The sequence below is a fragment of the Rhineura floridana genome, chromosome 20 (assembly GCF_030035675.1).
Source record: "Rhineura floridana isolate rRhiFlo1 chromosome 20, rRhiFlo1.hap2, whole genome shotgun sequence".
NCBI classification, from domain to species: domain Eukaryota; kingdom Metazoa; phylum Chordata; class Lepidosauria; order Squamata; family Rhineuridae; genus Rhineura; species Rhineura floridana.
Window position 1 is genome coordinate 2523151 of NC_084499.1, and position 25583 is coordinate 2548733.

The 25583-nt window shown below is 48.8% G+C and overlaps 2 protein-coding genes across 4 annotated transcripts in view; one reads left to right on the plus strand and one right to left on the minus strand.

Annotated features, from left to right (window-relative positions):
* Window positions 1-17236, minus strand: SAPCD2 (suppressor APC domain containing 2). Its single transcript, XM_061603856.1, has 6 exons — window positions 15160-17236; window positions 11426-11571; window positions 7626-7772; window positions 6346-6447; window positions 3844-3969; window positions 1-3713 (listed from the first exon to the last, which is right to left on the minus strand). The coding sequence occupies exons 1-6, from the start codon at window positions 15752-15754 to the stop codon at window positions 3585-3587; spliced, it is 1245 nt and encodes a 414-aa protein (XP_061459840.1). The 5' UTR covers window positions 15755-17236; the 3' UTR covers window positions 1-3584.
* Window positions 16332-25583, plus strand: part of UAP1L1 (UDP-N-acetylglucosamine pyrophosphorylase 1 like 1) — a 20903-nt gene continuing 11651 nt past the window's right edge. For 2 of the 3 annotated variants that reach the window (XM_061603853.1, XM_061603854.1), the window contains exons 1-4: window positions 16605-16982; window positions 18822-19026; window positions 22817-22992; window positions 24638-24810. In XM_061603853.1, the coding sequence (XP_061459837.1) occupies window positions 16688-16982; window positions 18822-19026; window positions 22817-22992; window positions 24638-24810 (849 nt within the window). In that variant the 5' untranslated portion in view covers window positions 16605-16687. Of the gene's footprint in view, window positions 17075-18821; window positions 19027-22816; window positions 22993-24637; window positions 24811-25583 lie in introns of all 3 variants that reach the window. The other variant, XM_061603855.1, reaches the window with a different exon arrangement.

The following is a 25583-nucleotide window of genomic DNA, read 5'->3' on the forward strand; positions in this document are numbered from 1 at the left end:
GTGGATGATGTAGTAGTTGTTTTAGGCTCATTTCAGCTTTTATTTTGGGATTGAAAGAGAACACTTCTCCACGGTCACAAAACATTTTAACAAGTATAAAAGAACTTCAGGCAACAGTTACAAATGCTACATACAAGACCAAAATGACATACAGATGTAAACATGTTTGGGGAGGGGGACTCAACGCCCGTAGCAGCTGGAGAAAGGAGAGGCATCTCTACAAAGCACCTTAGCCACATTACGGCACAAAATGACTGTTTGCAGAGACATCCTAAATCAAAATGGAAATGGACTGCCTTCAAGTCGATCCTGACTTATGGCGACCCTATGAATAGGATTTTCAAGGTAAGCGATATTCAGAGGGGGTTTCCCATTGCCTCCCTCTGAGGCTGAGAGGCAGTGACTGGCCCAAGGTCACCCAGTGAGCTTCATGGCTGGGTGGGGATTCAAACCCTGGTCTCCCAGGTCGTAGTCCAGCACCTTAACGGCTAAACCACACCAGCATGGCATAGTGGTTAGAGTGACAGAAAAGGAAGGGGGATAAGCCAAGACCAAGGGTGAAAAGCATCAGAATTGAGGAACAGGTGGGTGGAGGAGGCAAAATGCTGAGAAATGAGGGTGGCAAGAAGGAAACCCCTCAAAGAGGTCAAAGAGAAAGTACGTACCATTGGAAGGAAGGGGACTGTTAAGGCCAGGGAGCTTTGGAAGATGGCGGGCACACCTACATATGAGAAGGGGATGCTGAATTTTACATACTGCTTTGAACCAGCCAGCTCCATATTCAGCCACAAGGCTCTGGCAGAAATAATTTGATTCCGTTTGCCTTTAAAGGCGAAGCTACCTAATCCACACTTTCCAAAAATGCTACATGAACTGAAACGCAGCCACCGTTTGAAATTTGCACTTCTCTGAATTTTGCAGTAATTCTTAGTTCTCCAGCTAAGTTATGTGGCCCCCGAACTGTGGAACAGCCTACCTGAGGAGATACGCCTGGCGCCTACGGTCCTTTCCTTTAGGCGCCAGGTTAAGACCTGGCTATACTCCCAGGCATTTTAATGTTCAATGTTTTATGTTTTTAGTTTAACTTGCTGCTATTTGTTATTGATTTTATTGTAATATTGTATTTTAATCCTGTTTTGTACACCGCCCAGAGAGCTACTAGCTATGGGCGGTTTATAAATGAAATGAAAATAAAATAAAAAAATAAATGTGTACAAAACTTCACATACTGTGGTTAAAAACAATGCATATATTAAGTGAAAATGATATGCAAAAAATGTATTATATTTGGGAAAAATCCTCTGCAAAAATGTGTATCGTAGGCAAAATCACATACAAAAATGTGTACATTAGGAGAAGTTTGCACTGGAATGCGGATGAATTTTCATAGGAATTTTTTTTTTTAATTGTCAACTGATGTGGAAAACTGAACTTAAGACTGGAAAAGTGAGAAAGAGAGAGAACCCAAAATGGACAGACTGGCCCTGATTTATTTACACATGTCAGCTATAGTTTCAAACAGCACGTAAAGGCACCTGCACAGTAGTGGTGTAAAAAAACAAAACACCATACGTCCACCTGGCAAGGGCTACTGTGGCTAGACCAGGCCTAGCTGATCTAGGGGTGTCTCGACACCACTCCAAGAGACGTACTCCACATATAGCTGTAAGAAGGCCCAGGTGAAGCGCTCTTGTGTCCAGTAAGTTGTTTTGAAAGTTGTTTCATGGTGCCCGTTGTTGGCAATCAGACAGAAAAAAGGACAGCCAAGTTAAGCACACACCTGTACAAGATTGTGTGCTCATTTGAGCCCTGATAAATACCCCTCTATACAGGTCTGCACCAACCATAGGAAGGAGTCACGCAACCTTTGCAGGGGGCTGGCTAGCGCTATTCCGTACCTACTAATTGCTACAATGCCAAACGAAAAAGCTCTCATGCAAACACCTCACCTAACCCCTATTAACACCAGTCCAATTTGGATCAACAGTGCATGGCACCCAGTATCCTGTCTTCAAACAGTGGAGGGTACCACATGTTTTGCACAATGCCAGAAGGGGAGATGGGGGTTAACATTTGAAAGACAGCAACCCAGCTCATCCCTGAGTTCTTGGCATTTTAGTTCCAGGGTTTGTAAAAATGATGCATGGTGCAGAGTGAGAGAGAGAGTGACAGCGAGAGAGGTTTTTCTCCCTCGCTCCTAATGCTAGACCTCAGGGTCATCCGCTGAAACCGATTGGCAGTTGATTTAAGCACAGGCGTTAAGAAAGGAATTCTTTGCACAGTGCAGAGCTAAACTTGTGGGACTCACTGCCACAAGATGCAGCAATAACTGCTAGCTTAGATGGTTTTAGCCATCTCTTCCTCCATGAATTGGTCTGGGTATCAGCGGCTCTTAGTAATGGCATCTAAATTTTGAGACAGGTGGCTGGTAAGTCTTTTTAGAGGTAGAGGATAAAATAAGGGCACATGGGGGAATGCAAAGGGATGCTTGACCTCATGCTGCACTCCCACAGCCTGGCAGGGCATGAGGTTGCAGAAGAGAGAGGTTTTGTATTGTGGGCCTGGTGCTGTCTGTTGGGCACTGGTTAGCCACTTTTAACTTAGTTGGTTAAAAAATATCAAGCATCACAAGATAAGCCTACACCAACTATGTCCAAGAGATATCCAAGCTTGCTTGAAAACCTCCAACCACTTGATACAAAATGAGAAGTCTCTTAATCATGATAGCTAAAAAAGACTCTCCAGTACCAGAGGCAATATACCTCCAAAAGTCATCTGGTTGGCCTTTGGTGTGACCCAGCAGAGGTGCTTTTATGCAAACCGACAGGAAAAAAAAGGGCACACATTTGGGAATGGGGTTCAAATTAGCCTGAAGCCCAGCTGCAGTAAAGGAGTCCTGTGGAAACAGCACTCTGCATGTACTCAGAAGTACTCTCCTCTTAAGCCAGAGAGAAAAACCACTCCTGACAATTAAATACTTCATTTTCAGGGCCTGAATCTCACTTCTAGAACAGCTTTCAGCGTTCAACATAGAGCACACGCCCTTCTCGAAATTTGGAGTGTTTGTCAGCGAGTCACAGATATTCTAGAGAGAAACGCCATTAAGTTTGCTTCTTGCGTCAAAGAGAAGACTTCTGGCCATGGCAAATGGGAGTTTCATCGCCAAGGCTGGAGTGTCAACATCAGGGTGAAGGACCCAACTCTGCATCCATGCTCAGTGGAATGGCGTCAAAGGACAGGAAGTAAAAATCCAAAACATCTGTTGCATTTTCGGGGGGGAAACACCAGCTGAACCAAACTTGGATCCAGGAGAGGGTTGACTGGAGGGGGGCAGGCTGGCACTCCAACCCTCCTTTACCAACGGCCAGGAAAACTAAATGGTGTCCGTTGTCCTGAATTCAGGCCTTTGTCGAAAAGCAACCAGAGATCCAAGAGCAGATGGGTCTACAGGAGAGGTGTAAATCACCGCCTTGTTCACACCTACACAAGAGCCTGCAAGTGGCTTGTAGCCAGAGCGGGGCTGGGGGTTGTCCACTGCATTCAAAAGCTGATCCCCCTCCACTAGTGCCAAGCCAAGGGTGGACTTAGATGAAGGTGGAGTCCAGCTGGTTGGAGTCATGATTGCTCTGGGCACGGGCTTCAAAGAGCTGCTTGATCAGGGCTGACTTTTCCTGCTCCAGTTGGGTGATCCGTTCGCTTTTGTCCGTCACCTCCTGGGAAACAAAGGCAGAGCGGCCTGAACAACACTGTGTGGCTGGGGACCCCCCCCTCCCTGGAAGACAGGTGGGCTTGCAGAGGCTCAAAGAGGAGGCAGGGGCCAGCTGGCTCTCAATGCTCACTCACCTTGGTGAGGAGACGGTTCTGATCCTTCAGCATATTGGTGGCCTGCTGAGGCCCGGCTAGAGGAGGGGAGGCTGTGAGAGTAGGGGCTGGCCCATTCCCCATCACAACACTGGGCTGGTGCAAAGGCTAGGGAGAGAGAAAACGGAGATTATCCCACACACACTCACAGAAAAAAATTATCACCACCCCCAGTGGCAGTGTTAGTTAAGCTGTTGTACGGTCACAGACCCATTAAAATAAATAAAAACACACAATCGCCAAAACATTAAAAAAAAGATAGGCCGTGAAAGGAATCGCAATTATGAAAAAAAAGAATCCTCTTGAGAGTCCTTTGGGCAGAGAAGAGGAACTTGGCCACTGACTCTGTTGAGAAACTGGCCGGTGCATCATTTTGTTTGCAAAGCACCTCAGGCAGCTCCTTGAAAGTTTGGACTAAAACCTGGAATGGATTCCGCTGCCCCACTGACATGGAGCCACTAAATAAAAACACACAATCGCCAAAACATTAAAAAAAAGATAGGCCGTGAAAGGAATCGCAATTATGAAAAAAAAGAATCCTCTTGAGAGTCCTTTGGGCAGAGAAGAGGAACTTGGCCACTGACTCTGTTGAGAAACTGGCCGGTGCATCATTTTGTTTGCAAAGCACCTCAGGCAGCTCCTTGAAAGTTTGGACTAAAACCTGGAATGGATTCCGCTGCCCCACTGACATGGAGCCACCAGCCGCCACTGCCACCATCCCTCTTTATTCGGTTTATCCCTCGCCTGACACAGGGAAGTCTGTCTAGGTGACTTACAACAGGATGAAATGCAACAAAATTTAAAACAAAGCAGCCGTTACTAATTAACAATCAAAACCCAAGCCCACACAGGAGAGCACAATACTGCAACAGTGTTAAAACATCAACAGTGCATGCGCCACGGATCATAGGAACACGGGAGTCAGACGGGCCCATCTGGGTCAGCTTGCCTACACTGACCCCAGGGTTCCAGGGAGGGGACATTCCCAGCCCTAGCTGGTGATTGAACATGGCGCCTTCAGCACGTAAAAGTGATGCTCTGCCTCTGACCTATGGCCTTTCCCCATCACACTGAATACCATCCAAGGCCTAGGAAAAAGAGGCAGGTCTCAGCCTGGCACTGGAAATATATCAGCATTGGCACTTGGCGGGCCTGGCTGAGGAGAGCGTTCCCCAGACGGAGGGCCACCACAGAAAAGGCCCTCTCCTTTGCCACCACTCTCCAAACCTTTCTCGGGAGTGGCACTAGGATGAGGCCCTCAGATCATGACTGCAAGATCTGGAAAAGTTCATAAGCACTGTGGTCCGAAGCCATATAGAGCTTTGTAGGTTAAAATGTGGTACTGGACAGTGTATCCTGAGAAGCCTAGCTTTATTTGCTTTTTAAAAAAAAACCAAATCTGTCATGTCCCTCACGTATGCAAAGAGAGCATTGCCTGCTGAAGACTCAAGACGGTATGGCTGATATGGGGGGAGGGGGTGTGCGGCGGGCTGGTGCAAATCACTGGGGCCAGTCTTGCTTGGCGGTCTACTGCAAATCACCCAGAGATATATCACTACAACAGAGGTGAGGAACTGGATCCGGTCAGTGGGTGCAAATGGACTACAAAGGGGCTCCCTTCTGGCGCCCATCAGCTGATAGTGCTGACAGCAGTCACATCAGCTGCACCAGCCATCATGAGCCTTGGGGAGAATTTGTGGCCAGCCTGGCCTGAGGAAGAGGAGGACCCAGGAGATCTGCGTATTGACAGCTCAGGTGTGGAGGCGCCGCCTGACACGGTTGAGGGGGCTGATGCGTCAGCATCTTCCCATTTCCTGCTTTCGATGGTGGGTCTACCTCCTAGCCTGCCTCCAGCGCAGGAAAAGAAGCCAGAGGTGGAGCAGGGGGAGGGCCTGGCCGAGTCGTCCCCACCTCCTTCGCCATGGACGTGGCAGAGGACACACTCAGGCATGGGCAGACTGAACCTGTCAACCAGCCAACTTGTAGAACGGCCCACTTGCTTGCCCAGTCCCGAGCTGGGAGACAAATCCTGCACACGTAGTTGTGCCCACCTGGCCCTACTCAAGGGGGATACAGGAGGCGTGCCAAGTGGCATGACAGCTTCTTTGCCTGTGTAGCCATGCCGAGTAGTGCCTTGCTGTGATCTGAATGCTGTGTGATCTGTCACCTGATGTCTGTTCCAATCCTGTGTTAAGCTGCAGATTAAAACCGAGAGTCCTGAGTCTGAGTTGGTTCCTGGGAGCCAGGACATTCTCAGTGGGAAGCTGATCCCAGACCCATCTTTACCTGCCCCACACTTGACACCCTGTATGACATCAGGTGCAGTTTAGGGAAAAGCAGCCTCGTGGGGCTTAATTCCTCCCTGCAGAGCGCCATCTGATCTGGCATTCTCCCTGCCGCTGTCTAAGGCCCCTGAAATCCCACCCCTGGGAACTGGCCCCTGCCTAGGAATTTGCCCCCCTCCACCCATCGTACAGTTCCCACCTTTGCCGAGAGACACAGCAGCTCACAGAGACAGCGATTCAGCTCTTGCAATCTGGGCAGGAGGTGGCTCAGGTGACTTGGAGTTTCCTCTGCAAACGAGTCCTGTGAGAGCGGAAAAAGGGTATTGGAGGGGGGGAGAGAGAAATATAACTGAGTAACCAGGTAAGCTGTCAATCCACAGGAGTGCTCCAACATAGCAATTCCATTCAACCAGCTACACCAGAGGAGAAATACATTTTAAAATGTGCATAAATTACATGGCTGACAGAATCCTGTTGGTTGCACAGCCCTTGTTCTGCCCTGGTGCAAACATTTCATTTTATTTTATTTAAAAACCTGAAATGGAATAGTCTTGGTTGAATCTTTAGCTGTTTTGCTGGCTGTTCCATTGTTTGATATAAATGACCAACTAGCGATTGAATAGAATAGCACTCTAACCCCGCCTATTTTCAGCAACAGGCTCTGCCCATCCAGGGCAGGGAACTAGGTGGAGCTATGGTGGCAAGAACAGCCCACCCCCTATTGACCTTTGAACTGCACAGCCTGATGAAGTCATCCTGACCCTGCAGCTGCGTGCTGAACTGGCAACCCTGCAGTGGCGGCTGGTGACTCCATGTCAGCAGGGCAGTAGAATCCACTCTGGGTTTTAGTCCAAGCTTTCAAGGAGCTGTCTGACCTTGCACAGCTCCTTGGAAGTTCGGACTAAAACCCGGAGCAGATTCCACTGCCCCACTGACATGGAGTTGCCAGCTACCACTGTAGCAGAACGATGCATCTGCCTTTTTTTTTTGCCCTCTCCAGGTTCCCAGTAACAAGGCTTCAAAAAGCATGGTGGCCTTTGGGCCACCAAAGCTTATTATCTTTCCCTCTGTTGCTGATGTTCAGGCTGAGAGTGCCGTTATGTAGCCAAATTGACATCAGCCACACACAAGAGGGTGATGCTAACAGTCTTCAGGAAACTCAAGAAGTGCAAAAAACCATCAGAAGAAAACCCTAAAAGGGGAAGGGAACCTTATAAACAACAGTGAGGACTATGCATGCTCCATGGCCATGGGATGTGGAGTGACCGGGGGTGGGCAGGCAGAGAATGGAATGGAGTCTCCTTGAGAGGGCAGGGCGAGCTGGCACACACACTAAACAGCAGCATTCTGTTCTGCAACATTTTGTTGCAGGTCCCATTTATTATTATTATTATTTAAGGAATTTATACCCTGATCTTCTCTGCCAAAGGTGGCTCAGCAAAAAAGCAACCCACCCCACCCCAACCCCCTGCCACTCACACTCTGAGCTTTGCCTTTGCCTAGCCGCTTCTGATGCTCTTGGAGGACGTGGATTTGTTGGTGGTACCACGCCCGGGCTCGCTCCACCATCTCCAGCCCCTGCAGCAGGAAATCCTTCTCCCTTTCCAGCTCTTTCATCTGCTTCAGCTGCCAAGACACAAACCCCAAGCACATTCAACATGTCCTTACCCGCAAAAGCGCCCATCATAGCAGCACGCACAGGGGAACACCGTGTGCGTTTGTGCATTAAAAGGGGAGAGGTTCCTTTTCCATCTCTCTATCTCTCCTCCTTCCAATTCCAGAATTAATTCCAAGGTGAAAAGCTTCTCTGAGCCTCATGTCAGAACTCCGGGCTTGTTACCTCTGCAGATTTTTTGCACCAGCAAGCAGCCCACAGCAATTCCTAGCTTTTTTCACATTTGTCCCCCCCCCGGGGCAAGTTTCTAGTCCCTGCCATTCTGGAGAAAATAGAAATGCAAACCGCACAATAGCAGCCATGCTGATCTTATGCGCAAAGCCCAACTTTCAACTAGAAACTCTGTCTGTTCTGGGTTATACGTGACTTCTCAGACCCTATTCCTGACTTCTAATCACGTACCAAAGACTCAAGTTGAGCAGAGGTTGTGTCAAAACTAATAGCACAAGAAAAGCACACCTCTGCACATGTTCAAAGTGCTTTTCTTCCAACAGAGTTCATAGAGGCCTGCCTTCTACATATTCAACTTAACAGTTTGCAAACATGAGGACCAGAAACTTAAAAACATACACAAAACAGCGACAGCACCCAAAAGAACTCTGAAAGCTGAAATTTTTAGGAAGCACTGCACTGAACACCTGCACTATGATGTTTCCTTCCATGTGCTGTTACCTCACATTGCATGCACCCAGGCACAATGACATCTAGAAAGCTATTTTTTAGAGATTAGCCTGCCTTTGCACACATGGGTGTTGTCGCCCAAAACATCTGGAAAGTACCACACTGATGAAGGCTAGATCAGCCACTGCACAGTCCCATGGCCGGATCCAACAGCTCAGTAGCAGAGCGCATCCTTTGGCAAGCAGAAGGTGCCAAGTTCAATAAGGATGCAATAGACAGTGATGGGAGGCGCCTCTTCTCTCCTTGAGACCCTGGAAAGTGCCAGTGCCAGTCAAGAGAGCCTGGAACTAGATGGGCAAATCACGCCTGACCCGGCATAAAACAACTGCCTGCATCCCTCTGCCCACAGACTCCCTTCTGCCCACTGCCAGCTACCATCTTGTGCTTCTGCCCCAAATCCAGAGCAGATACAGGAGAACCCTCCAAACCGCAAGTCCCGATGCATTAATTTTTTTAAAGCATGCAATTCAAGCACAGCTAGGGCGATGCCAGCCTTTCCGCTCCCATGAGGAGGACATACCGACAGGAAAAAATTCAGCGCTTTGGGGCTGTGGATGCTGTTGGCCGAGGCACAAGTAAGGTGCTGTATACCACAAGGACCCCCATCCCAGCTCGGTCGGCCATCCACAACAGAATGACCCCTCCTGGCAAGGTCTAGACTCTAGACAGTTTCCATGGTGGCCGGAAGAGAAAAGGCATCCCTGAAGTGGGCAGTTCCCGTACATGGAATGAGGGAGCATCCAGTCTGCAGCTGATCGAAAACCCCCAGGGTGGAGGGAAGGAGAAGAGAGTGGGGGAAGGTAGCCCGGGGGGTAGAGAATTGGCCACCTAAGCGAGCAACCCCCAATACGCACACACAGCCTTATCTTAGCTGTAACAAGCCATGAGTGACCACCCTAGGCGGATCAATCTGGATCAGCGAGGGATGACTGACTACACTTCCTGCTCTCTGAGAGCAAACAGACATAACAAGAGGTGATCTCTAGATGGGGAGGCTTTGAGGCGGGGGGGGGGCTCAGATCCTGGGGCAAAGAGAAGCCTCCAATTTTTATTTCATTTTAATTCCCAGCCTTCCTCATTGAGAGCATCAATATTGTTCCCTTTTAAAGAAAATCTACCCACGACTGAACAACCCCCCCCCCGGGGGGGCAGTTGAATAGAAAATACAAAAACTACAATTATCTCACTCCAACTTAATCCCAGCTGGCCAAAATGTCAGCCCCAAAAGATCATAGAGCGAAATTGGCCCTGTGCCTGAGTTGGATTCTGGCAAGCCTCCAGCAGAAGAGAGTTCCGCAGTTCTGAGGATGTCATGTGCTTGGTTGGCTAGAGGCCTTTTCACCTATCTGGGCACCCTCCTGAGGGCCACATGCCAGTGGTGGAAGAGGCCAGGGACATAAAAGCAGACAGAGCACAGAATGCAAATTTTTCCTTTTGCAGTAGGTTCGTTTCTTCACCCACTGACACACCTTTCCACATGGGTTAGAGGACACATTCCAGCCAGGACAAAGCACTTGAGGATGCAAAGGCAGGCCAGTGAGAGGGTGGCCTGGAAAAGGTGGAGAGAGTGCTGAGGGCCAGAGAAGAGAGGCTGGGAGGTCCGCATTCGGGCTCCTGGCCTGAGGCTCCCCCTCCTTTATGCTACCAGCTGCAGATTTATTGCGACTGCTTAGTTTGAATCATCTTTAGTGTCCTGCATATGCAATTTTTTAAATTGTCATTCAATGATGCGCTGGTGTCAGGCCCAGGATGGGACTCAGGAATCAGACTGGTGGTTGAAAGCAATTCAGTTTTTATTAAGGTAATATCCAAACAGAGACTGCGCCTTCTCATGAAGCAACACAGAGTTACAGGTCCTGCGGCGTAGAAAGAGAGTTGACAGAGCAAGGAACTGCTTTCTCGCCTGTCTCTTAAGAAGGGGGCAAACGGGCGCGGAGCCTTTCGCTCCTCCTTACCGGACCCTCAGTCACCACCCTCCTTCCCCCCCTCCTTTCTTGTCTTTTCAACTGTCTTCGAGGAAGCACGGCCCCTCCTCTTCTGAAGTCTCCGACTCCGGTATGGGGGAAAGGGGGGGCAGTTTCAAAACTGTCTTGCGGCTTTTCTGCCTTGGGCAGCCCTCCCTCTTCCCCCGCCTGTTCTGAACTTCGGAGCAGAGGAGGCGTGAGAACTTCAAGGGAAGACTCTGAAACTGCAAAGCCTTCCAGGTCCCCATTACTAGGTAACTCTATCTCTGGAATTTCCTCTGTTTCGTCTTCACTCCACTCCGGCGAAGTGACCCCCTCCCTTCTCTCCAGTTCTTCTGAATCCAGTTCTCCTGGATACCCGGGACCCCAACCCTGCACCTGGACAGCTGGTTTTTAAATGTGTAAGACCCCTTGGGATCCTTCCTAGAAGACTGAGACATGGAGCAAAAACACCCGAAGAAGCAAAAACAAACCCAGCTAGACACACCTCAAGGCTGGCCGGCCTGGGGAATTTGGGCTGGAGCTGTAACGTAGTGGCAGACCACAAGCTTTGCATGCTAGAAGTCAGGGGTTCAAAACCCGCCAGTCTGAGATCAAGATATTCAGGTGAGAGGGCCCATCTCTGCCAGTATACCCCAGGAACTGTTGCCGGTCAGAGTAGACAGACATTGGGGTGGCTGGAGGGGGGGGGGCAATGACACAACAGGATAAAACAGCCTGTCTTCAAAAGTCTCACCTAGCTCAGCAGCAGAGCACCTGTTTTGTGCATGCAATGTATCACAGTGCCAACTCCCGGCCAAAGGGGGGAGGCGGGGAACATCTGTGGCCTTCCAGATGTTGCTGGACTCCAACTCCCATCAGCCTCCAGCCAGCACGGCAAGTGGAACAACATCTGGAGGGCCACAGATGTCCCCCCCCCCTCAAGACATTACATGGGGGAAGGAGTGTCCCGCTCATACCACGCCATAGTCCACCCCGTTGGTGATGGTGTGCCTTCTCTGCTCGCCACGGCCTCTCGGCTGCCTCCGGACATCCACTGCCACTTTAGAGGTGCTCTCGTACTGGGACTGCCCGGCAAGCTTTCGGACACCACTGCCATCCACGGCTGTAGATGGGGGAGAATTGTTAAAAGGGAAAGTGATCTAATTAAAGTGATCATGGATTGTCCCCACCCCACAAAGTGAAGAAATAAACAAGAACTAGCTGTTTCTAGTTTGTTTTTGCCTCTTTCAAATGCTCTCTAAAATGAAGTAACTATGGCTGCAATCCTGTACCTACTTTTTGTTTGTTTCTCATTTTTTTAGTCACCTTAGAGAGACAGAGAGAGAGAGAGAGACAGACAGACAGAGACTCCCAGGATGATGTTCCATTAAAATGCAGTTGTGCAAGGGTTTCCAAACTGTGGTCCGTGACCTCAATTCAGGTGGTCCACACTGTGTTTATGGATTTGTTGTTGAAGATGGGAGACAACACATATGCATCGCATTACATATTCATATTGATTTTTAATGGTATTTTACTTGCTTCTTTTATTTTTATTATTGCATTTCATTGTATTGCAATTTGAATTCTATGGAATATAGTAATACCTCAGTTAACAAATCCTCCAGGAACCAAGCTCCTTTTAAGGAAGGGTTTTTTAAGGTGAAACTGACCAGATTTCCTTTGCTATCCAGAAACTTTCAAGCCTGTGCTTTTGCTTTAAGGTGAAACTGACTAACCTGTGCCTTTAAGGTGAAACTGACTAGCCTTTGCCTTAGCTTTACTATTAATATACAGACAGTCCTATGCCTTTGCTTTAAGGCAGCCTTTCCCAACTGGTGTGCCTCCAGATGTTGTTGGACCACAACTCCCATCAGCCTCAGCCATTGGCAATGCTGGCTGAGGCTGATGGGAGTTGTGGTCCAACAACATCTGGAGGCACACTGGTTGGGAAAGGCTGCTTTAAGGTGATTAAGGTGGAACTGATCAGTAAGTCTTTGCTTTGCTATGGATCAACTTTCAAGCCTCTGCCTTGCTTTGCTAGGGTGAAACTGACAAGCCTGTGTGTGCCTTGCATTAAAGCCATCTCTTGCTTTCTCTCAGGGTTGGGGCGGGAAGGATCCAATATTACTCAGAGGAGAAGGAGGAGAGGGGAGTGGGAATGGGTGGGTGCCAGACAGGCACCCTAAAGCCTCTGTTGAAGCTGCCCCCACCATCCACGAGCAGGTGTAGGAACCTATCTTTATTCTTCCCACGCTATTCCTACCTCTGGTATCAAAATTTCTGTTAAAGAAAGAATGTCCATGTACTTTGTTAACAGAGGTATTACTGTACTTAAAGTGCAATATATAAGAAACAAAAGATGCAATAAAATGTAATTAAAAATCATACTGGGTCCAGCACAGTGCATTGCAATTGTTACAACATGCAGAAAAATCATTAAGTGGTCTGGGGAGGGGAACTGAGAACCGGTGCAACAAAAACAACATACAGGAGGGCCCCGCTTTTCGGCATTCCGCTAATACAGCGGCTTTCAATGAGAGTAAGGCCCCACTCATCCAGCGCTTGTTCTGCTTTTACAGCCTTTTTTGGGCGCCAGGCACCATTCTATGGAATGAGTTCCACTTTTTGGCGGGTTTCGCTTTTAGGTGGGGGTCTGGAACGTAACCCGCCGTATGAGTGGGGCCCTACTGTAATTAAAAACCCATGAAAATAAACCACAAACATCCTGCCCCCAAAATGGGTCTTCCTAAACACCTGTCATGCTGAGGCTTGTTGGAGCACAGTTGGCATAGCGCTCCAGAGATATGGGGCAGCAGCACACAACACTTAATGGGACTTACTTCTGAGCAGAAATCTACCAGATTGCCCTGCACTTCTTCCAGCCTCTAGTCTGCAACACCACTTCTTTGATTATGGTGCGCACGGGAATTGAAGGGCATTAACAAGCAACTAGTCCCTAGTTAATTGATCCCACTGAAGCTTCCTGAGATCAGTTTCTAAGGAATTCACTGCCAGAGGACCGGAAACACACTCTCTCTCAAAGAAGATCAGAACCTGGGAAGCTGGAAGGTAAGAGCCTAGTCAGGCTCTTGGTCCATCTACCTCAGTACTATCTACACTGACAGGCAGCGGCTCTCTGAGGTTTCAGGCGGGGGTCTCTCCCAGACGTAAATGGAGGTGCCGTTGCGGACTGAACCCAGGACCTCCCACATGCCAAGCAGAAGCTCTGCCACTGAGCTACGATGGCCCTTCCCTGAACAATAACACTGCGCTGCTCAGATGAGATTCTCCATCATGAAGGTTTCTGTACTCCAAGTGTTCATTTTGTTTTTTAGCGTTTACTCCCGTCTTAGTCTTTGCAAGCTGCTTTGAGATCCCCCATGTAGGGTTGAAAAGCAGCACATTACATTAAACAGAAGAAGAGCCAACGGACATCAATGGCCATTAATCATAATGGCTAAACTGAACCTCCAGGTTCAGAGGCAGTCTACTTTCAAATACCTGGTCCTGGGGACAAACAGGGAAGGACTGTTGCCTTCATGCCCTGCTTAGGGGATCTCTAGAGGCCTATATGGGATACTGGACCAGATGGAACTTTGGTCTGTCCCAAGCATGGCACATTTGATGTTCTTATGGCGGGTAAATGGAGACTCCATATTCAGGAGCAGTCTACCCCTGAATGCCAGCTGTTGGAGACCAACAACCAGAGAGGGCTACTACACTCTGTCTGTGGACTCCCAAGAGGCATAGTGCTGCATAGTGGTTAGGGTGTCGGACTAGGACCTGGGAGACCAGGGTTCAATCCCCGCTCAGCCATGAAACTGACTGGGTGACCTTGGTTGTCGCTGACTCTCAGCCTAACCTACCTCATAGGGTTGTTGTGAAGATAAAATGGGGAGGGGAGAGCCATGTACGTTGAGCTATTTGGGGAAAAGGTAAAATATAAATGTAATCATCATCATCATCATCATCAGGATGAAGGACTAGAGGAGCCCAATCCCACAGAGCCCTTCTTAGGTATGTTCTTATGCAAATATTCTTGGGGCGCAAGGCTAAAGAGCCCCATCCACCCAGTGGGGAATTTCTATGCAAAGGTTCTAGACCTCATGATCCTTTTGATTCCAAACCTGTGGGGAGGGGACTCAGGATGCAATCCTATTCCCATTGACCTCGGACCAAGCCCAACTTGCTCTGTGAGACATACTTCCAAAGCGGCAAGTCTAAGAACACTTAAGCGGCAGTCTTAAAAATACATACCTGCAAGTATCTTTGGACCCTGAGACAATTACTGCTGAGTAAACATGCTGAGGATTGCATTGTTAATTAAATTATTTATTCTTAATCTACATTTATATCCCTTTATTTCTCCAAGGACTTCAAAGCAATATATATAGTACTTTCTTGCTGCCACTTCTATTTTGTCCTCACAACAGCCCTGTAAGGTGGGTAAGCTAGGCTGAGAGACAGGGACGGGCCCAAAGACACCCATGGCCAAGTGGAGATTTGAACACAGGCCTTAGCCCAGCACTCTAACCGCTACACCACACTGGTTCTCCGTTAGGGCAGTTCCTCCAAGGTGAGGGGGACGAGGATTCCACACATGCTCAGAGGCACCCTCCCCCCCCAGCAGGAAACGCCCGCGAATTCCAAGCAGGAATCCTGGGTCAGACATCTCCCGGGGCATGCCAAGGGGGCTCCGATCACTCACCGGCTCGCTTGCGCTGGCTCTGCTCCGCCTGCCCACTGGGCATCTTCTCCAGGCTCCAAGAAGCGGGGCCGCCGGCGCCCCGCCCGCAAGTCTTTTCCGACCCGGCGGGAGCCTCGGCTTCCGCTCGGCTGCTTTTCGGAGGGGCGGCGGGGCGCGGCGGGGCCTGCTTGCCGGCGGGACTGCTGCCGCCTTTCTCCGGGCTGAAGAGCGAGGCTCTCAGCCCCAGCACGAAGCGCTCGAAGGTGAGGTAGCCGCTGGCCGGTGCGGCCCGGCGCAGCCCTTGCAAGACGCCCCGGGGCAGCTCCTTGGCTTCGCCGCCCTGCTGCAGCCACCGGGACTCGATCTCCCGCAGGTGCACGTAGCCGCGCCGGCGGTCGTCCAGGATGTCGAAGAGGGTCCGCAGGCTCTGCAGGAAAGCCGGGGGGAGCCCCTCGGTGGCGGCGGGGCCGCCGTCGCGCACCGGCGCCATTGCTGCCCCCGCGGCCGAAATCTCTACAAAGTCCCGACAGGAAACAAAAGTTGCCCTCCGAACGTTCCAAAGGGCCGGGCGGGGACAGCCCCGTCCGTGACGTCGGCGCCGCCAGCACCCGCTCATTGGCCGGCGGCTCGGGGCCCTCAGAGCGGATTGGCTGAGGCGCGCGGCGAGCTGGTTTGATTTCCTCGCCTCCGCGCGGTCGACGGGAAAGAATCTTTTTTATAAGATTCCCCATAAAGAAGGGGAAGGGGCCCCTTAGCAACCCCAGGACTGGCCGGAGCTGGCTTTTCCTGACGCGCAGGCGCAGGGCTTAATTCCCCCTCCCTCGCGACTCTCCTCAAAAGCTGCATTTCAGCCTTTGGTGGGATTGCATTATAATAACATTTATATGATGATTGACAACGACGTTGAGCTTGTCAAGGATTATCAATAGCTCGGCACGGTCATTAACTAAAATGGAGACACTAGTCAAGGATCAGGGTGCAATCCTGGGCAGGCTTTACCGGGAAGTCCCTCCGCCCTCCCCCCAACTCAAGAGACTTCTAAATAGACACGCACAGGATCGCGCTGGATCACACAAGCAAGCTCCACCGACTCCTACCCCCCTACTACCAATACTATCAATAGGTAGTTATTAACTGCCCCCTTTGCATCCTCGAGGAAAACAGGATGCGGAAGGAGAGCGTTTCTCAGGCCCGGGGGTGGGCCGGTGGGTCAGCTACCTATTCCCCGCCTTTCCTCTCCCTCCTGGGCCGGCCCCTACCAGTTGCTTGCTTAGCTGCGGGTTGGCTGCAACTTTCTTTTTCCCGGCCAAGGTTCGGGGAGGGGGGAGCGGTGAAGGTGCTGCAGTGAGCGAGCAAAAGCGCCCTCCGCCTCCTGCAGGCGGGACGAGCTTGAGGTGGCGTCCCGTTTTTTCTCGGGGAACGTTCCACGGCGTGGCGCGCGCTCCCCGTCCACCTTCCATCTGCGTTGGCTTGCGGGGGTCGCGCTCCCCCCCGCGAAAGTTATTTCTCGCAAATTGCAGGAAGGCTCCCTCTTTGCAGAACCGCCGCGATGGCGCCCCGGGAAGAGGAGATCCGGGCGCTGCTGGAGCGCGCCGGCCAGTCCCACTTGTTGCGCTTCTGGGGCGAGCTGGGACAGGCCCAGCGAGACGCGCTGCTGGAGGAGCTGGCGCTGCTGGACGCCGAGGAGCTGGGCGCGCATTGCCGGAGGGCGGCGGAGGCCTGCGCGCGGGAGCAAGGGCCGTGCCCAGAAAGGCTGGACGGCCGGATGGAGCCCATCCCGCCCGAGTTCTTAGGCAGCGTCCGCAGGAGCGACCGGGGCACTCTGGAGCGGTGGGAGGCAGAAGGCAAGACCCGGAGAGGCTGGACTTTCGGTGGCCCCTTTGGCCGTTTGGGGTTTTAGAGGAGGGAGGATTAACGAGCGGCTGGAAAGGTGTGGGTAAGATGCTAGCGGTTTCCTATGGAGCCTCCATGCGCCAGGGCAGTCTACCCCAGAATGCCCGATGCGGGGGCAAGCAGCCGCCCTTGTGCCTGCCTTCATGCGCTTCCCAGAAGCGGCTGGCTGCACTTAAGGATGGACCTTTGCCCCGATCCAGTAGGGCTCTTACGTTTTTATTTTCAGAGAGTGGGTGTTCCAACTTCCATTCGCCCGAGAAGCAGCGGAGAAAATCATCCACAATCGCGCTGTGCTGTTGGCTTTGTTCTTGTAGCCCCGCCTTTCCTCGTTGATTCCCCCCCCCCGCTTAATATTAAGACCGCCCCTCCCATCTTTGGCCACGCCCCCCTTAAGGCAGCCCGGGCACGATCCGGCCAGGAAACTTCTTCAGCCTTTGTGCGAGGCAAAGGTGTGGAAGCAGCCCGAACAAGGAATGGAAGTTTGCACGACTTTATACCCCCAAATAAGTTTTGGGCCACCCCAAATTGTGCACCAGGAGACTGCCCCTTATTAGATTGGCTGTTGGGAGTTGTAGTCCAACAGCATCTGGAGGGCACCAGGTTGGCAAAGTCTTAACGAGGCTTGCATTCCCAAAATATATTTTGGCAAGGGGGCATGCTTTCTGGGTGATCCAGAGCTTGTCTTGGGGTGCAGTGTTCAGTTCTTTATTCCAAGTGCTTCTCCCCCTGGGTTGTATAACTTCTTTATTTAACAAAATATTTATAGTGCTTTTTTGACAGAAAATCTCTTTAAGTTTACAAAGAAACGTAGGAACTAGGATCCAACTACCCTCATAGAAAATGAAAGCTCCTCTGGGCATGTATAGATCAACTGGCGGATTGGATCAAAGGTCCCTGTGGTCTTTTTAGGATGCTTCTGTGAAGCCCACGAGCAGGACATGACGGCAGGAGCCCTCCCCAGTTTTAAGTTCCTGGTGTCGTGTTTTGCGGTAGACTGTCTCTGAACATGGAGGGTTGTCCATTGAAATTAATGAACCTCAGAATATGGGATGCATGCCCATCTATTTGAATGTGTCTACTTTGAGTAGGACAAGCGTTTACAACCCTTCATTCTTTACTATCAGAACATCAAAAGGGTCCATCTAGTCCTGCTTGCCAGAAACCTCCCGAAACTCCACAAGCAGACCTTTGGAGGCTGTAGTGCTCCCTGAGCTGTGCCATTTTGACTGTAAGCCTGAGGGAAGAAATTGTTGTTGTTGTTATGTGCCTTCAAGTCGATCTCGACTTATGGCGACCCTGTGAAGAGTATCTGTCGTGAATCACCCTGTTTAGATCTTGTAAGTTCAGGTCTTCCTTTATGGAATCAATCCATCTCTTGTTTGGCCTTCCTCTTTTTCTACTCTCTTCTGTTTTTCCCAGCATTATTGTCTTTTCTAGCAAATCAGGTCTTCTCATTATGTGTCCAAAGTATGATAGCCTCAGTTTCATCATTCTAGCTTCTAGCGATAGTTCTGGTTTAATTTGTTCCAACACCCAATTATTTCTCTTTCTTGTGGTCCATGGTATGCGCAAAGCTCTCCTCCAACACCACATTTCAAATGACTTGATTTTTCTCTTACCTGTGTTTTTCACTGTCCAACTTTCACATCTGTACTGCGAGTCTTTTCTTTTGGCTGAAAAGTGGCGCATACCAACAATATATAGACTTTTGGGTGTTGCCTGTGTTCTTCAAGCTTTCCTCCATGAGTGTGATATATTTGTTCTGATGACCTTTCTCTTTCCCCTTCAAGGGCTCCATCAGATCTCCCGGAACAAGGTGGGGGTGCTACTTCTGGCCGGAGGGCAAGGGACACGCCTCGGAGTGCCGTACCCCAAGGGCATGTATGACGTCGGGCTGCCGAGTCGTAAGACCCTCTATCAGATCCAGGCAGAGAGGATCTGCAGAGTGGAACAGCTGGCTGGAGAGAAGTTTGGAACTCGTTGTACGGTCCCATGGTGAGCAGCGTGGCTCTTGGGGGCTTAGGCAAGCAACAGAGAATTGGGAGGTGCCCCCCCTTGTAGACCCAGAGTTCTTTGCTGCTGTTTTCTTTTTCCAGGTTATGGGATGGTTTTAGACACATGTTTCCCAACCCATGGGTTGGTCATGAAGCCTGAGTAAGCAGGTCATGGGCTTTGTAAGCAAACCCAAGCTTGTGATCCTGAATGGGATGGTGATATATGGTCTTACAACTTTTTGTTTCGTTGGCACATAATGCTGTGCTGACACTTGTAACCGGACGTCAGAAAGCCTAGAGTCTTGCATTTTGACACTCGGGAACTACTCTCTGGTGGCAGAGCCCCAAAATTCATGTGACAATGCATCAGTGGGTCATCATACCAAATAAATTTGGACTTGTGGGTCGCCATACCAAAAAGGTTGGGAATCACTAGTTAGACCAACCTGATGCCCTCCAGATGGTTTGGACTACAATTACCATCAGCCGCAGCCAGATACTAGGATATTTCCACACAGCCTAAAATATCAGGACTGTTTCCCAAATTAAAAAAATCTTTCTCAGATAGTCAAAATGGAAATGGACTGCCTTCAAGTCAATTTCAACTTATGGCGACCCTACAAATAAGGTTTTCATGGTAAGTGGTATTCAGAGGAGGTTTACCATTGCCTTCCTCTGAGGCTGAGAGGCAGTGACTGGCCCAAGGTCACCACTGAGCTTCGTGGCTGTGTGGGGATTCGAACCCTGGTCTCCCAGGTCCTAGTCCAACACCTTAAACACTACACCACACTGGCTCTAGCCAGACAGTCAAGTGAATGCCAATTAATTGATTACTTCTGCATAAATTTACATATGGCCAGAACAATTTTGAAGAGGAGAAGAGGGGCTGTCCCTGAAGTTGGACCAGAAGCCACAGCTAGAGCAAAATGCAGCGGCGTGACATCTCACTGGGGCAGGACATCGCCAACATGTCACCCCACTGCTGAAAGAATTCCACTGGCTGCCCATTAGCTACCGGGCTAAGTTCAAGGTTCTAGTTTTGGTGTACAAAGCCCTACGCAGCTTGGGAGGGATATGCTCATGGGGTCTGAACTGGCGGTGACCAACCAGGAGAGAGACCTTGGGGTTGTAGTGGACAGCACGATGAAAATGTCGACCCAGTGTGCGGCAGCTGTGAAAAAGGCAAATTCCATGCTAGCGATAATTAGGAAAGGTATTGAAAATAAAACAGCCGATATCATAATGCCGTTGTATAAATCTATGGTGCGGCCGCATTTGGAATACTGTGTACAGTTCTGGTCGCCTCATCTCAAAAAGGATATTATAGAGTTGGAAAAGGTTCAGAAGAGGGCAACCAGAATGATCAAGGGGATGGAGCGACTCCCTTATGAGGAAAGGTTGCAGCATTTGGGACTTTTTAGTTTAGAGAAAAGGCGGGTCAGAGGAGACATGATAGAAGTGTATAAAATGATGCATGGCATTGAGAAAGTGGATAGAGAAAAGTTCTTCTCCCTCTCTCATAATACTAGAACTCATGGACATTGAAAGAAGCTGAATGTTGGAAGATTCAGGACAGACAAAAGGAAGTACTTCTTTACTTAGCGCATAGTTAAACTATGGAATTTGCTCCCACAAGATGCAGTAATGGCCACCAGCTTGGATGGCTTTAAAAGAAGATTAGACAAATTCATGGAGGACAGGGCTATCAATGGCTACTAGCCGTGATGGCTGTGCTCTGCCACCCTAGTCAGAGGCAGCATGCTTCTGAAAACCAGTTGCTGGAAGCCTCAGGAGGGGAGAGTGTTCTGCACTCGGGTCCTGCTTGCGGGCTTCCCCCAGGCACCTGGTTGGCCACTGTGAGAACAGGATGCTGGACTAGATGGGCCACTGGCCTGATCCAGCAGGCTCTTCTTATGTTCTTATGATACCTGAAAGACCGTCTTACCCCTTATATGCCCAGTCAATTACTATGCTCTGCAGGTGAGGGCCTTGTGCAGATACCACCTTATCAGGAGGTCTGTTCTGCACAACATAGGAAGCAGACCTTTAGTGTAGTGGCACTGACCCTTTGGAATTCCTTCCCCTTAAATATTAGAGAGGAGCCATCTCTGTTATCTTTTTGGCACATACTGAACACCTTCCTCTGTCAACAAGCCTTGTAAATAGAGACCTTATCCCAGAATGCATCTGTGTTGGAATTGCTATTTTACATGTTTTTATTTTTACTTTTCAAAAAAGATGTTTTGTTTTTAAGATCTTCTACAATGTTTTTAGTGTTTTGTCACTTGTTTGCCACTCTGGGCTTCTGCAATGAAGGGTGGGATAGAAGTTTAATTGTTATTATTATTACTACTACTACTAGTAGTAGTAATAATAATGATAATAATAATGTTTGTTTTCTGTAGTTCAAATGTATGTTGCAGCAGGTGTCATCATAGAAGAGGCTTTCCCTTATGAGTGGTGGTGGATTAATAAATAATATAATAATAATAGAATTTTATTTTTAGGCCGCCTATCTGGCCGAATGAACGGCCACAATTAATGCTTCTTTTAAGGCTGCGGATGCCACTTGCCACTTATGTAGTAAAAACGATTATTTTTTTTAAAAGGGGGGAGAGGAAATGGTTCCCCCTTAACAGGGGATGCCTTTTTAATTGATTAAAAAAGTTTTAAAAAATTGTTTTTAATAAATGATTCGTTCAAGACTGCAGATCTATATTGTGTGTGTGTGATTTTCAGAAGGCTAAAATAGCTTACCTTCTGTGAAGAAGCAGGAAGAGGACAGACTTGTTCAAAAGCTGAATGTTGGAAGTTTCAGGAGAGAGAAAAGGGAGGATTTTTTGCCACTCAGCGCGTAGCTGAACAGTGGAATTCACTCCCACAAGGCGTAATGATGGCCACCAAGTTGGACAGCTTTAAAAGAGGATTAGATAAATTCACAGAGGAAAAGTCTATCAATGGTTACTAGCCGTCACGGCTATGCATTGCCTCGAGTGTCAGTGGTGTTATGCCTCTGAATGCCAATTGCTGGGAATTGTTGAGAGTGCAGTTGCACTTAGGTCCTGCTTGTAGATGTCTCCTTTGGGCATCTGGTTGTCCTACGTGCGAACATGATGCTGAACTAGGTGGGCCTTTAGCCTGATCCAGCATCAAGGCTCTTCTTAGGTTCTTATTGACAGCAACAACTCCCACAGGGAAGGCTGGTTTAGGATACAGGAAGCTGCCCTCTGATGAGTCAAACCATTGATCCACCTAGCTCAGGATTGCCTCTGGCTACCAGTAGCTGAGGGTCCCGAGTATGGAGAGTGTTGCGCTTGTGGGCCTCCCACCTGGTTGTCCAATGTGGGGAACAGGACACAGGACTACGTGACCCCTCTTTGGCCTGACCCAGCTGTAGGCCTCTCCTGATCCCCTTCTTGGGAGTTGAAACACACCTAGACGAGCTTTCACGTCAAGAAAGAAAAGATTTTGGAGGGAGAAGCTGATGAGAAGATACACTTTTTGAAAGTAGAGATGTTTTTAGGGTAAGAGTTTCAGACAAAGGGGGAGCAGAAGTGAGGAGGGAGGTGTTTGGATAAGAGATCTTAAGCAAGCTCTTGGGGATCAGGTCTAGTTTTTTGCATTTTTGAATCTTTAAAAGAGTGACACTTGCCTCTCTCCTGCATGCTCTGGGTGTGCAGACATGGAGTCCTGGGCTTGATTTGGTTGTGTGATCCCATCCTCTTCCCCACCCCCAAACTGGGTATTTTGGTGTCTTCACTGACACACCACTGAATGTGCCTCCCTTGCAGGTACATTATGACCAGCGAGTTCACGCTGGGGCCGACAGAGAAATTCTTCCAGGAGCACAACTATTTTAACCTGGAGAAGTCGAACGTCGTCATGTTTGAGCAGCGGATGTTGCCGGCCGTCACGTTTGACGGGAAGGTGATCTTGGAAGAGAAGGCCAAGATTGCCATGGCACCAGGTATGCAGCAGCAGTCTTCTGCCAACGGGCCTGTTGTGGTCCAGAAGCAGCAGGGTGCCAGTTTTCCTCCGCTTGACGAAAGGTTGTGCCCTGCTAGAGGGCTTCTGAAGGCATCTCACTGATGCAGTTCTGAATATTTGGGTGTAAATGAGCATCGCATTCAGCTGGTCCTTCACCTGTGGCAGATACTGAGCTTCCTCCTACCTGTGCAGATGTATTGTATTATTATTATTATTATTATTATTATTATTATTATTATTATTATTATTATTATTATATTCCACCATGAAGTCCTAGGGTGGGTTACAGCAATTACAAACGTATTAAAAACAATGTAAACAGATAACAATTGAGAGAATATGGTGTGTCCTAAATATATATACATATCAGGTGTCAAAGGACAGGGTGAAAAATGGAAATGGACTGCCTTCAAGTCGATTCCGACTTATGGGCGACCCTTTGAATCGGGTTTTCATGGTAAATGGTATTCAGAGGTGGTTTTACCATTGCCTCCTCTGAGGCTGAGAGGCAGTGACCGGCCCAAGGTCACCCAGTGTGTGGGGATTTGAACCCTGGTCTCCCAGGTCCTAGTCCAATACCTGAACCACTACACCACACTGGCTCTCTAAAACAGCGTTACCCAACCTTTTTCGACCCAACACCCCTTTGCAAAATCTTTTTGTGCCCAACGCCCCCCTCAGATTAAGTATATGCCAATGCTTCCTATTATACTTAATATACTTAACAACAAACTGATTCAGTTTACCGGCATTGTTTCGTTAAACAAGTTCATTTAAACATCACGGAAACAACGGGTAGCAAGCTTGTCCCATTCCTGAAGAAAACCAGCAAATAACTGACTGTCTGCATCACCCGTTTGCACACGGCACTCATCCGTTGGAAGAATGCGCCCTCCACCAATACACTCAGCTTATCAAACACTCTCTCATGATTGGTTCCAACATCCCTCAAGACAGCATCAGAACATTACCTCGTGCCAGGACGTGGCTAATATCCCCATTCCTTGATATGACACTGGGTGCTATTCAGAATTTCTTTACTAAAGAGCACACACTATTTATAGTGTTATTTCCATGAATTGAGACTATTAAATACATTCTAACTGGGGACAAAACAGTTTAAAAATTAATGATTTGTGTATTAAATAAAATTAAACTTAAATGCTTCAACTGTCGCATCAGACCGCCAAATGTCAACGCCCCCCTAATAAACCCAAACGCCCCCCTAATAAACCCAAACGCCCCCCTAAAGTTTGTAGTCACGCCAACGCCCCCCTGAAAGGCTGTAACGCCCCCCAGAGGGGTGCTACCGCCCACGTTGGGAATCGCTGCTCTAAAAGGACGGTAAGGCCACGTAAATGTTATCAAGTCAAAAGATCAAAGATCCATCTCCCTCCCTCATCTGTGCCCATGAAGGTGGGCTGCCTGTCTTCCTGAAATTGCAAGTGCCATGTGTACGTTTATTTGTATATGCATTCATCCATCACCTTTTACAAGAAGTTCTAAAACTGGCTCCTGAGATTGCAGCTGAGAGGTAAAGGTGGCTTGGTGGCCTCATGGGCACTAGCCAGTTGGTACTGTCCAAAGTCAGCTTTGCAGAGTTACTCACTTCTTGTGTGTTACAGATGGCAACGGTGGTTTGTACCGTGCCTTGAGGGACAGCAAGATCTTGGAAGACATGGAACGGCGCGGCGTCCAATACGTCCATGTCTATTGCGTGGACAACATCCTTGTCAAAATGGCAGACCCTGTCTTCATCGGCTTTTGCGTAGTGAAAGGGGCTGATTGTGGTGCTAAGGTAAAATGGAATTGGATATTGGGAAGAGGGGAATTTGTGCAATTCCTTGTGGGCAGCGCAGGGGGTTGGAATGGCTAAAGGTGTAGTGTGTGTGTGTGTGTGTGTGTGTGTGTGTGTGTGTGTGTGTGTGTGTGTGTGTGTGTGTGTGTGTGTGAGAGAGAGAGAGAGAGAGAATGAGAGAGAGAAAGAAGACATACCTCTCTGCTGATAGTGACTCATTTGTTCTGATGACAAATATATCTTGTTAACCATAGTAATGCCCTTTGCTACCTAGACTCAAAAGGTGGGATATAAATATCTTAAATAAATTTAGTAAATAAAACTTGTAGATTTTGGTAAAAAGTGCATTGCAGTTTGGTCCTCCCATATGTTCTCGCCAAAATCTTTGGCTGCTGTTTTGCTAAAAACAAAAAACCAAGAAAACACTGTTTAGGTCTGCCAGGTTGTGAATGGAATACAGTTAACAATCCCTTCTGGCTTAAATAAACTTTTTTTTTTAAGCACCAGATCCCTGATAGGGATCTGCTTTTGCGCTCGGGTAATGAGTTCCGTTTTACCTGTTCCTGGTGGTACCACACATATATAGAATGTAACACCTGAGGTACATAGGTAATGGAATTCTAAGAAACTTAAAAGAAAGTCTTCAAAACATGGAAAGTAAGGTTCTAACCCTTATGGAAATGAAGGTAATCTTGAAAACCTATGGGCAATGTCTGTGTGAAATCTTAGAAGGGTGATGTGGGTGATTGACAAAGATCCTTCCCTTCTCCCTG

Coding starts and splice junctions, on each gene's coding strand:
- SAPCD2 (XM_061603856.1), bottom strand. CDS start 15,754: ATGAGCGGGTGCTGGCGGCGCCGACGTCACGGACGGGGCTGTCCCCGC. Junction 11,572..15,159: donor GAGCCAGCGCAAGCGAGCCG/GTGAGTGATCGG, acceptor CCCCATCTACAG/CCGTGGATGGCAGTGGTGTC. Junction 6,448..7,625: donor GCAAAGGCAAAGCTCAGAGT/GTGAGTGGCAGG, acceptor CCGCTCTCACAG/GACTCGTTTGCAGAGGAAAC.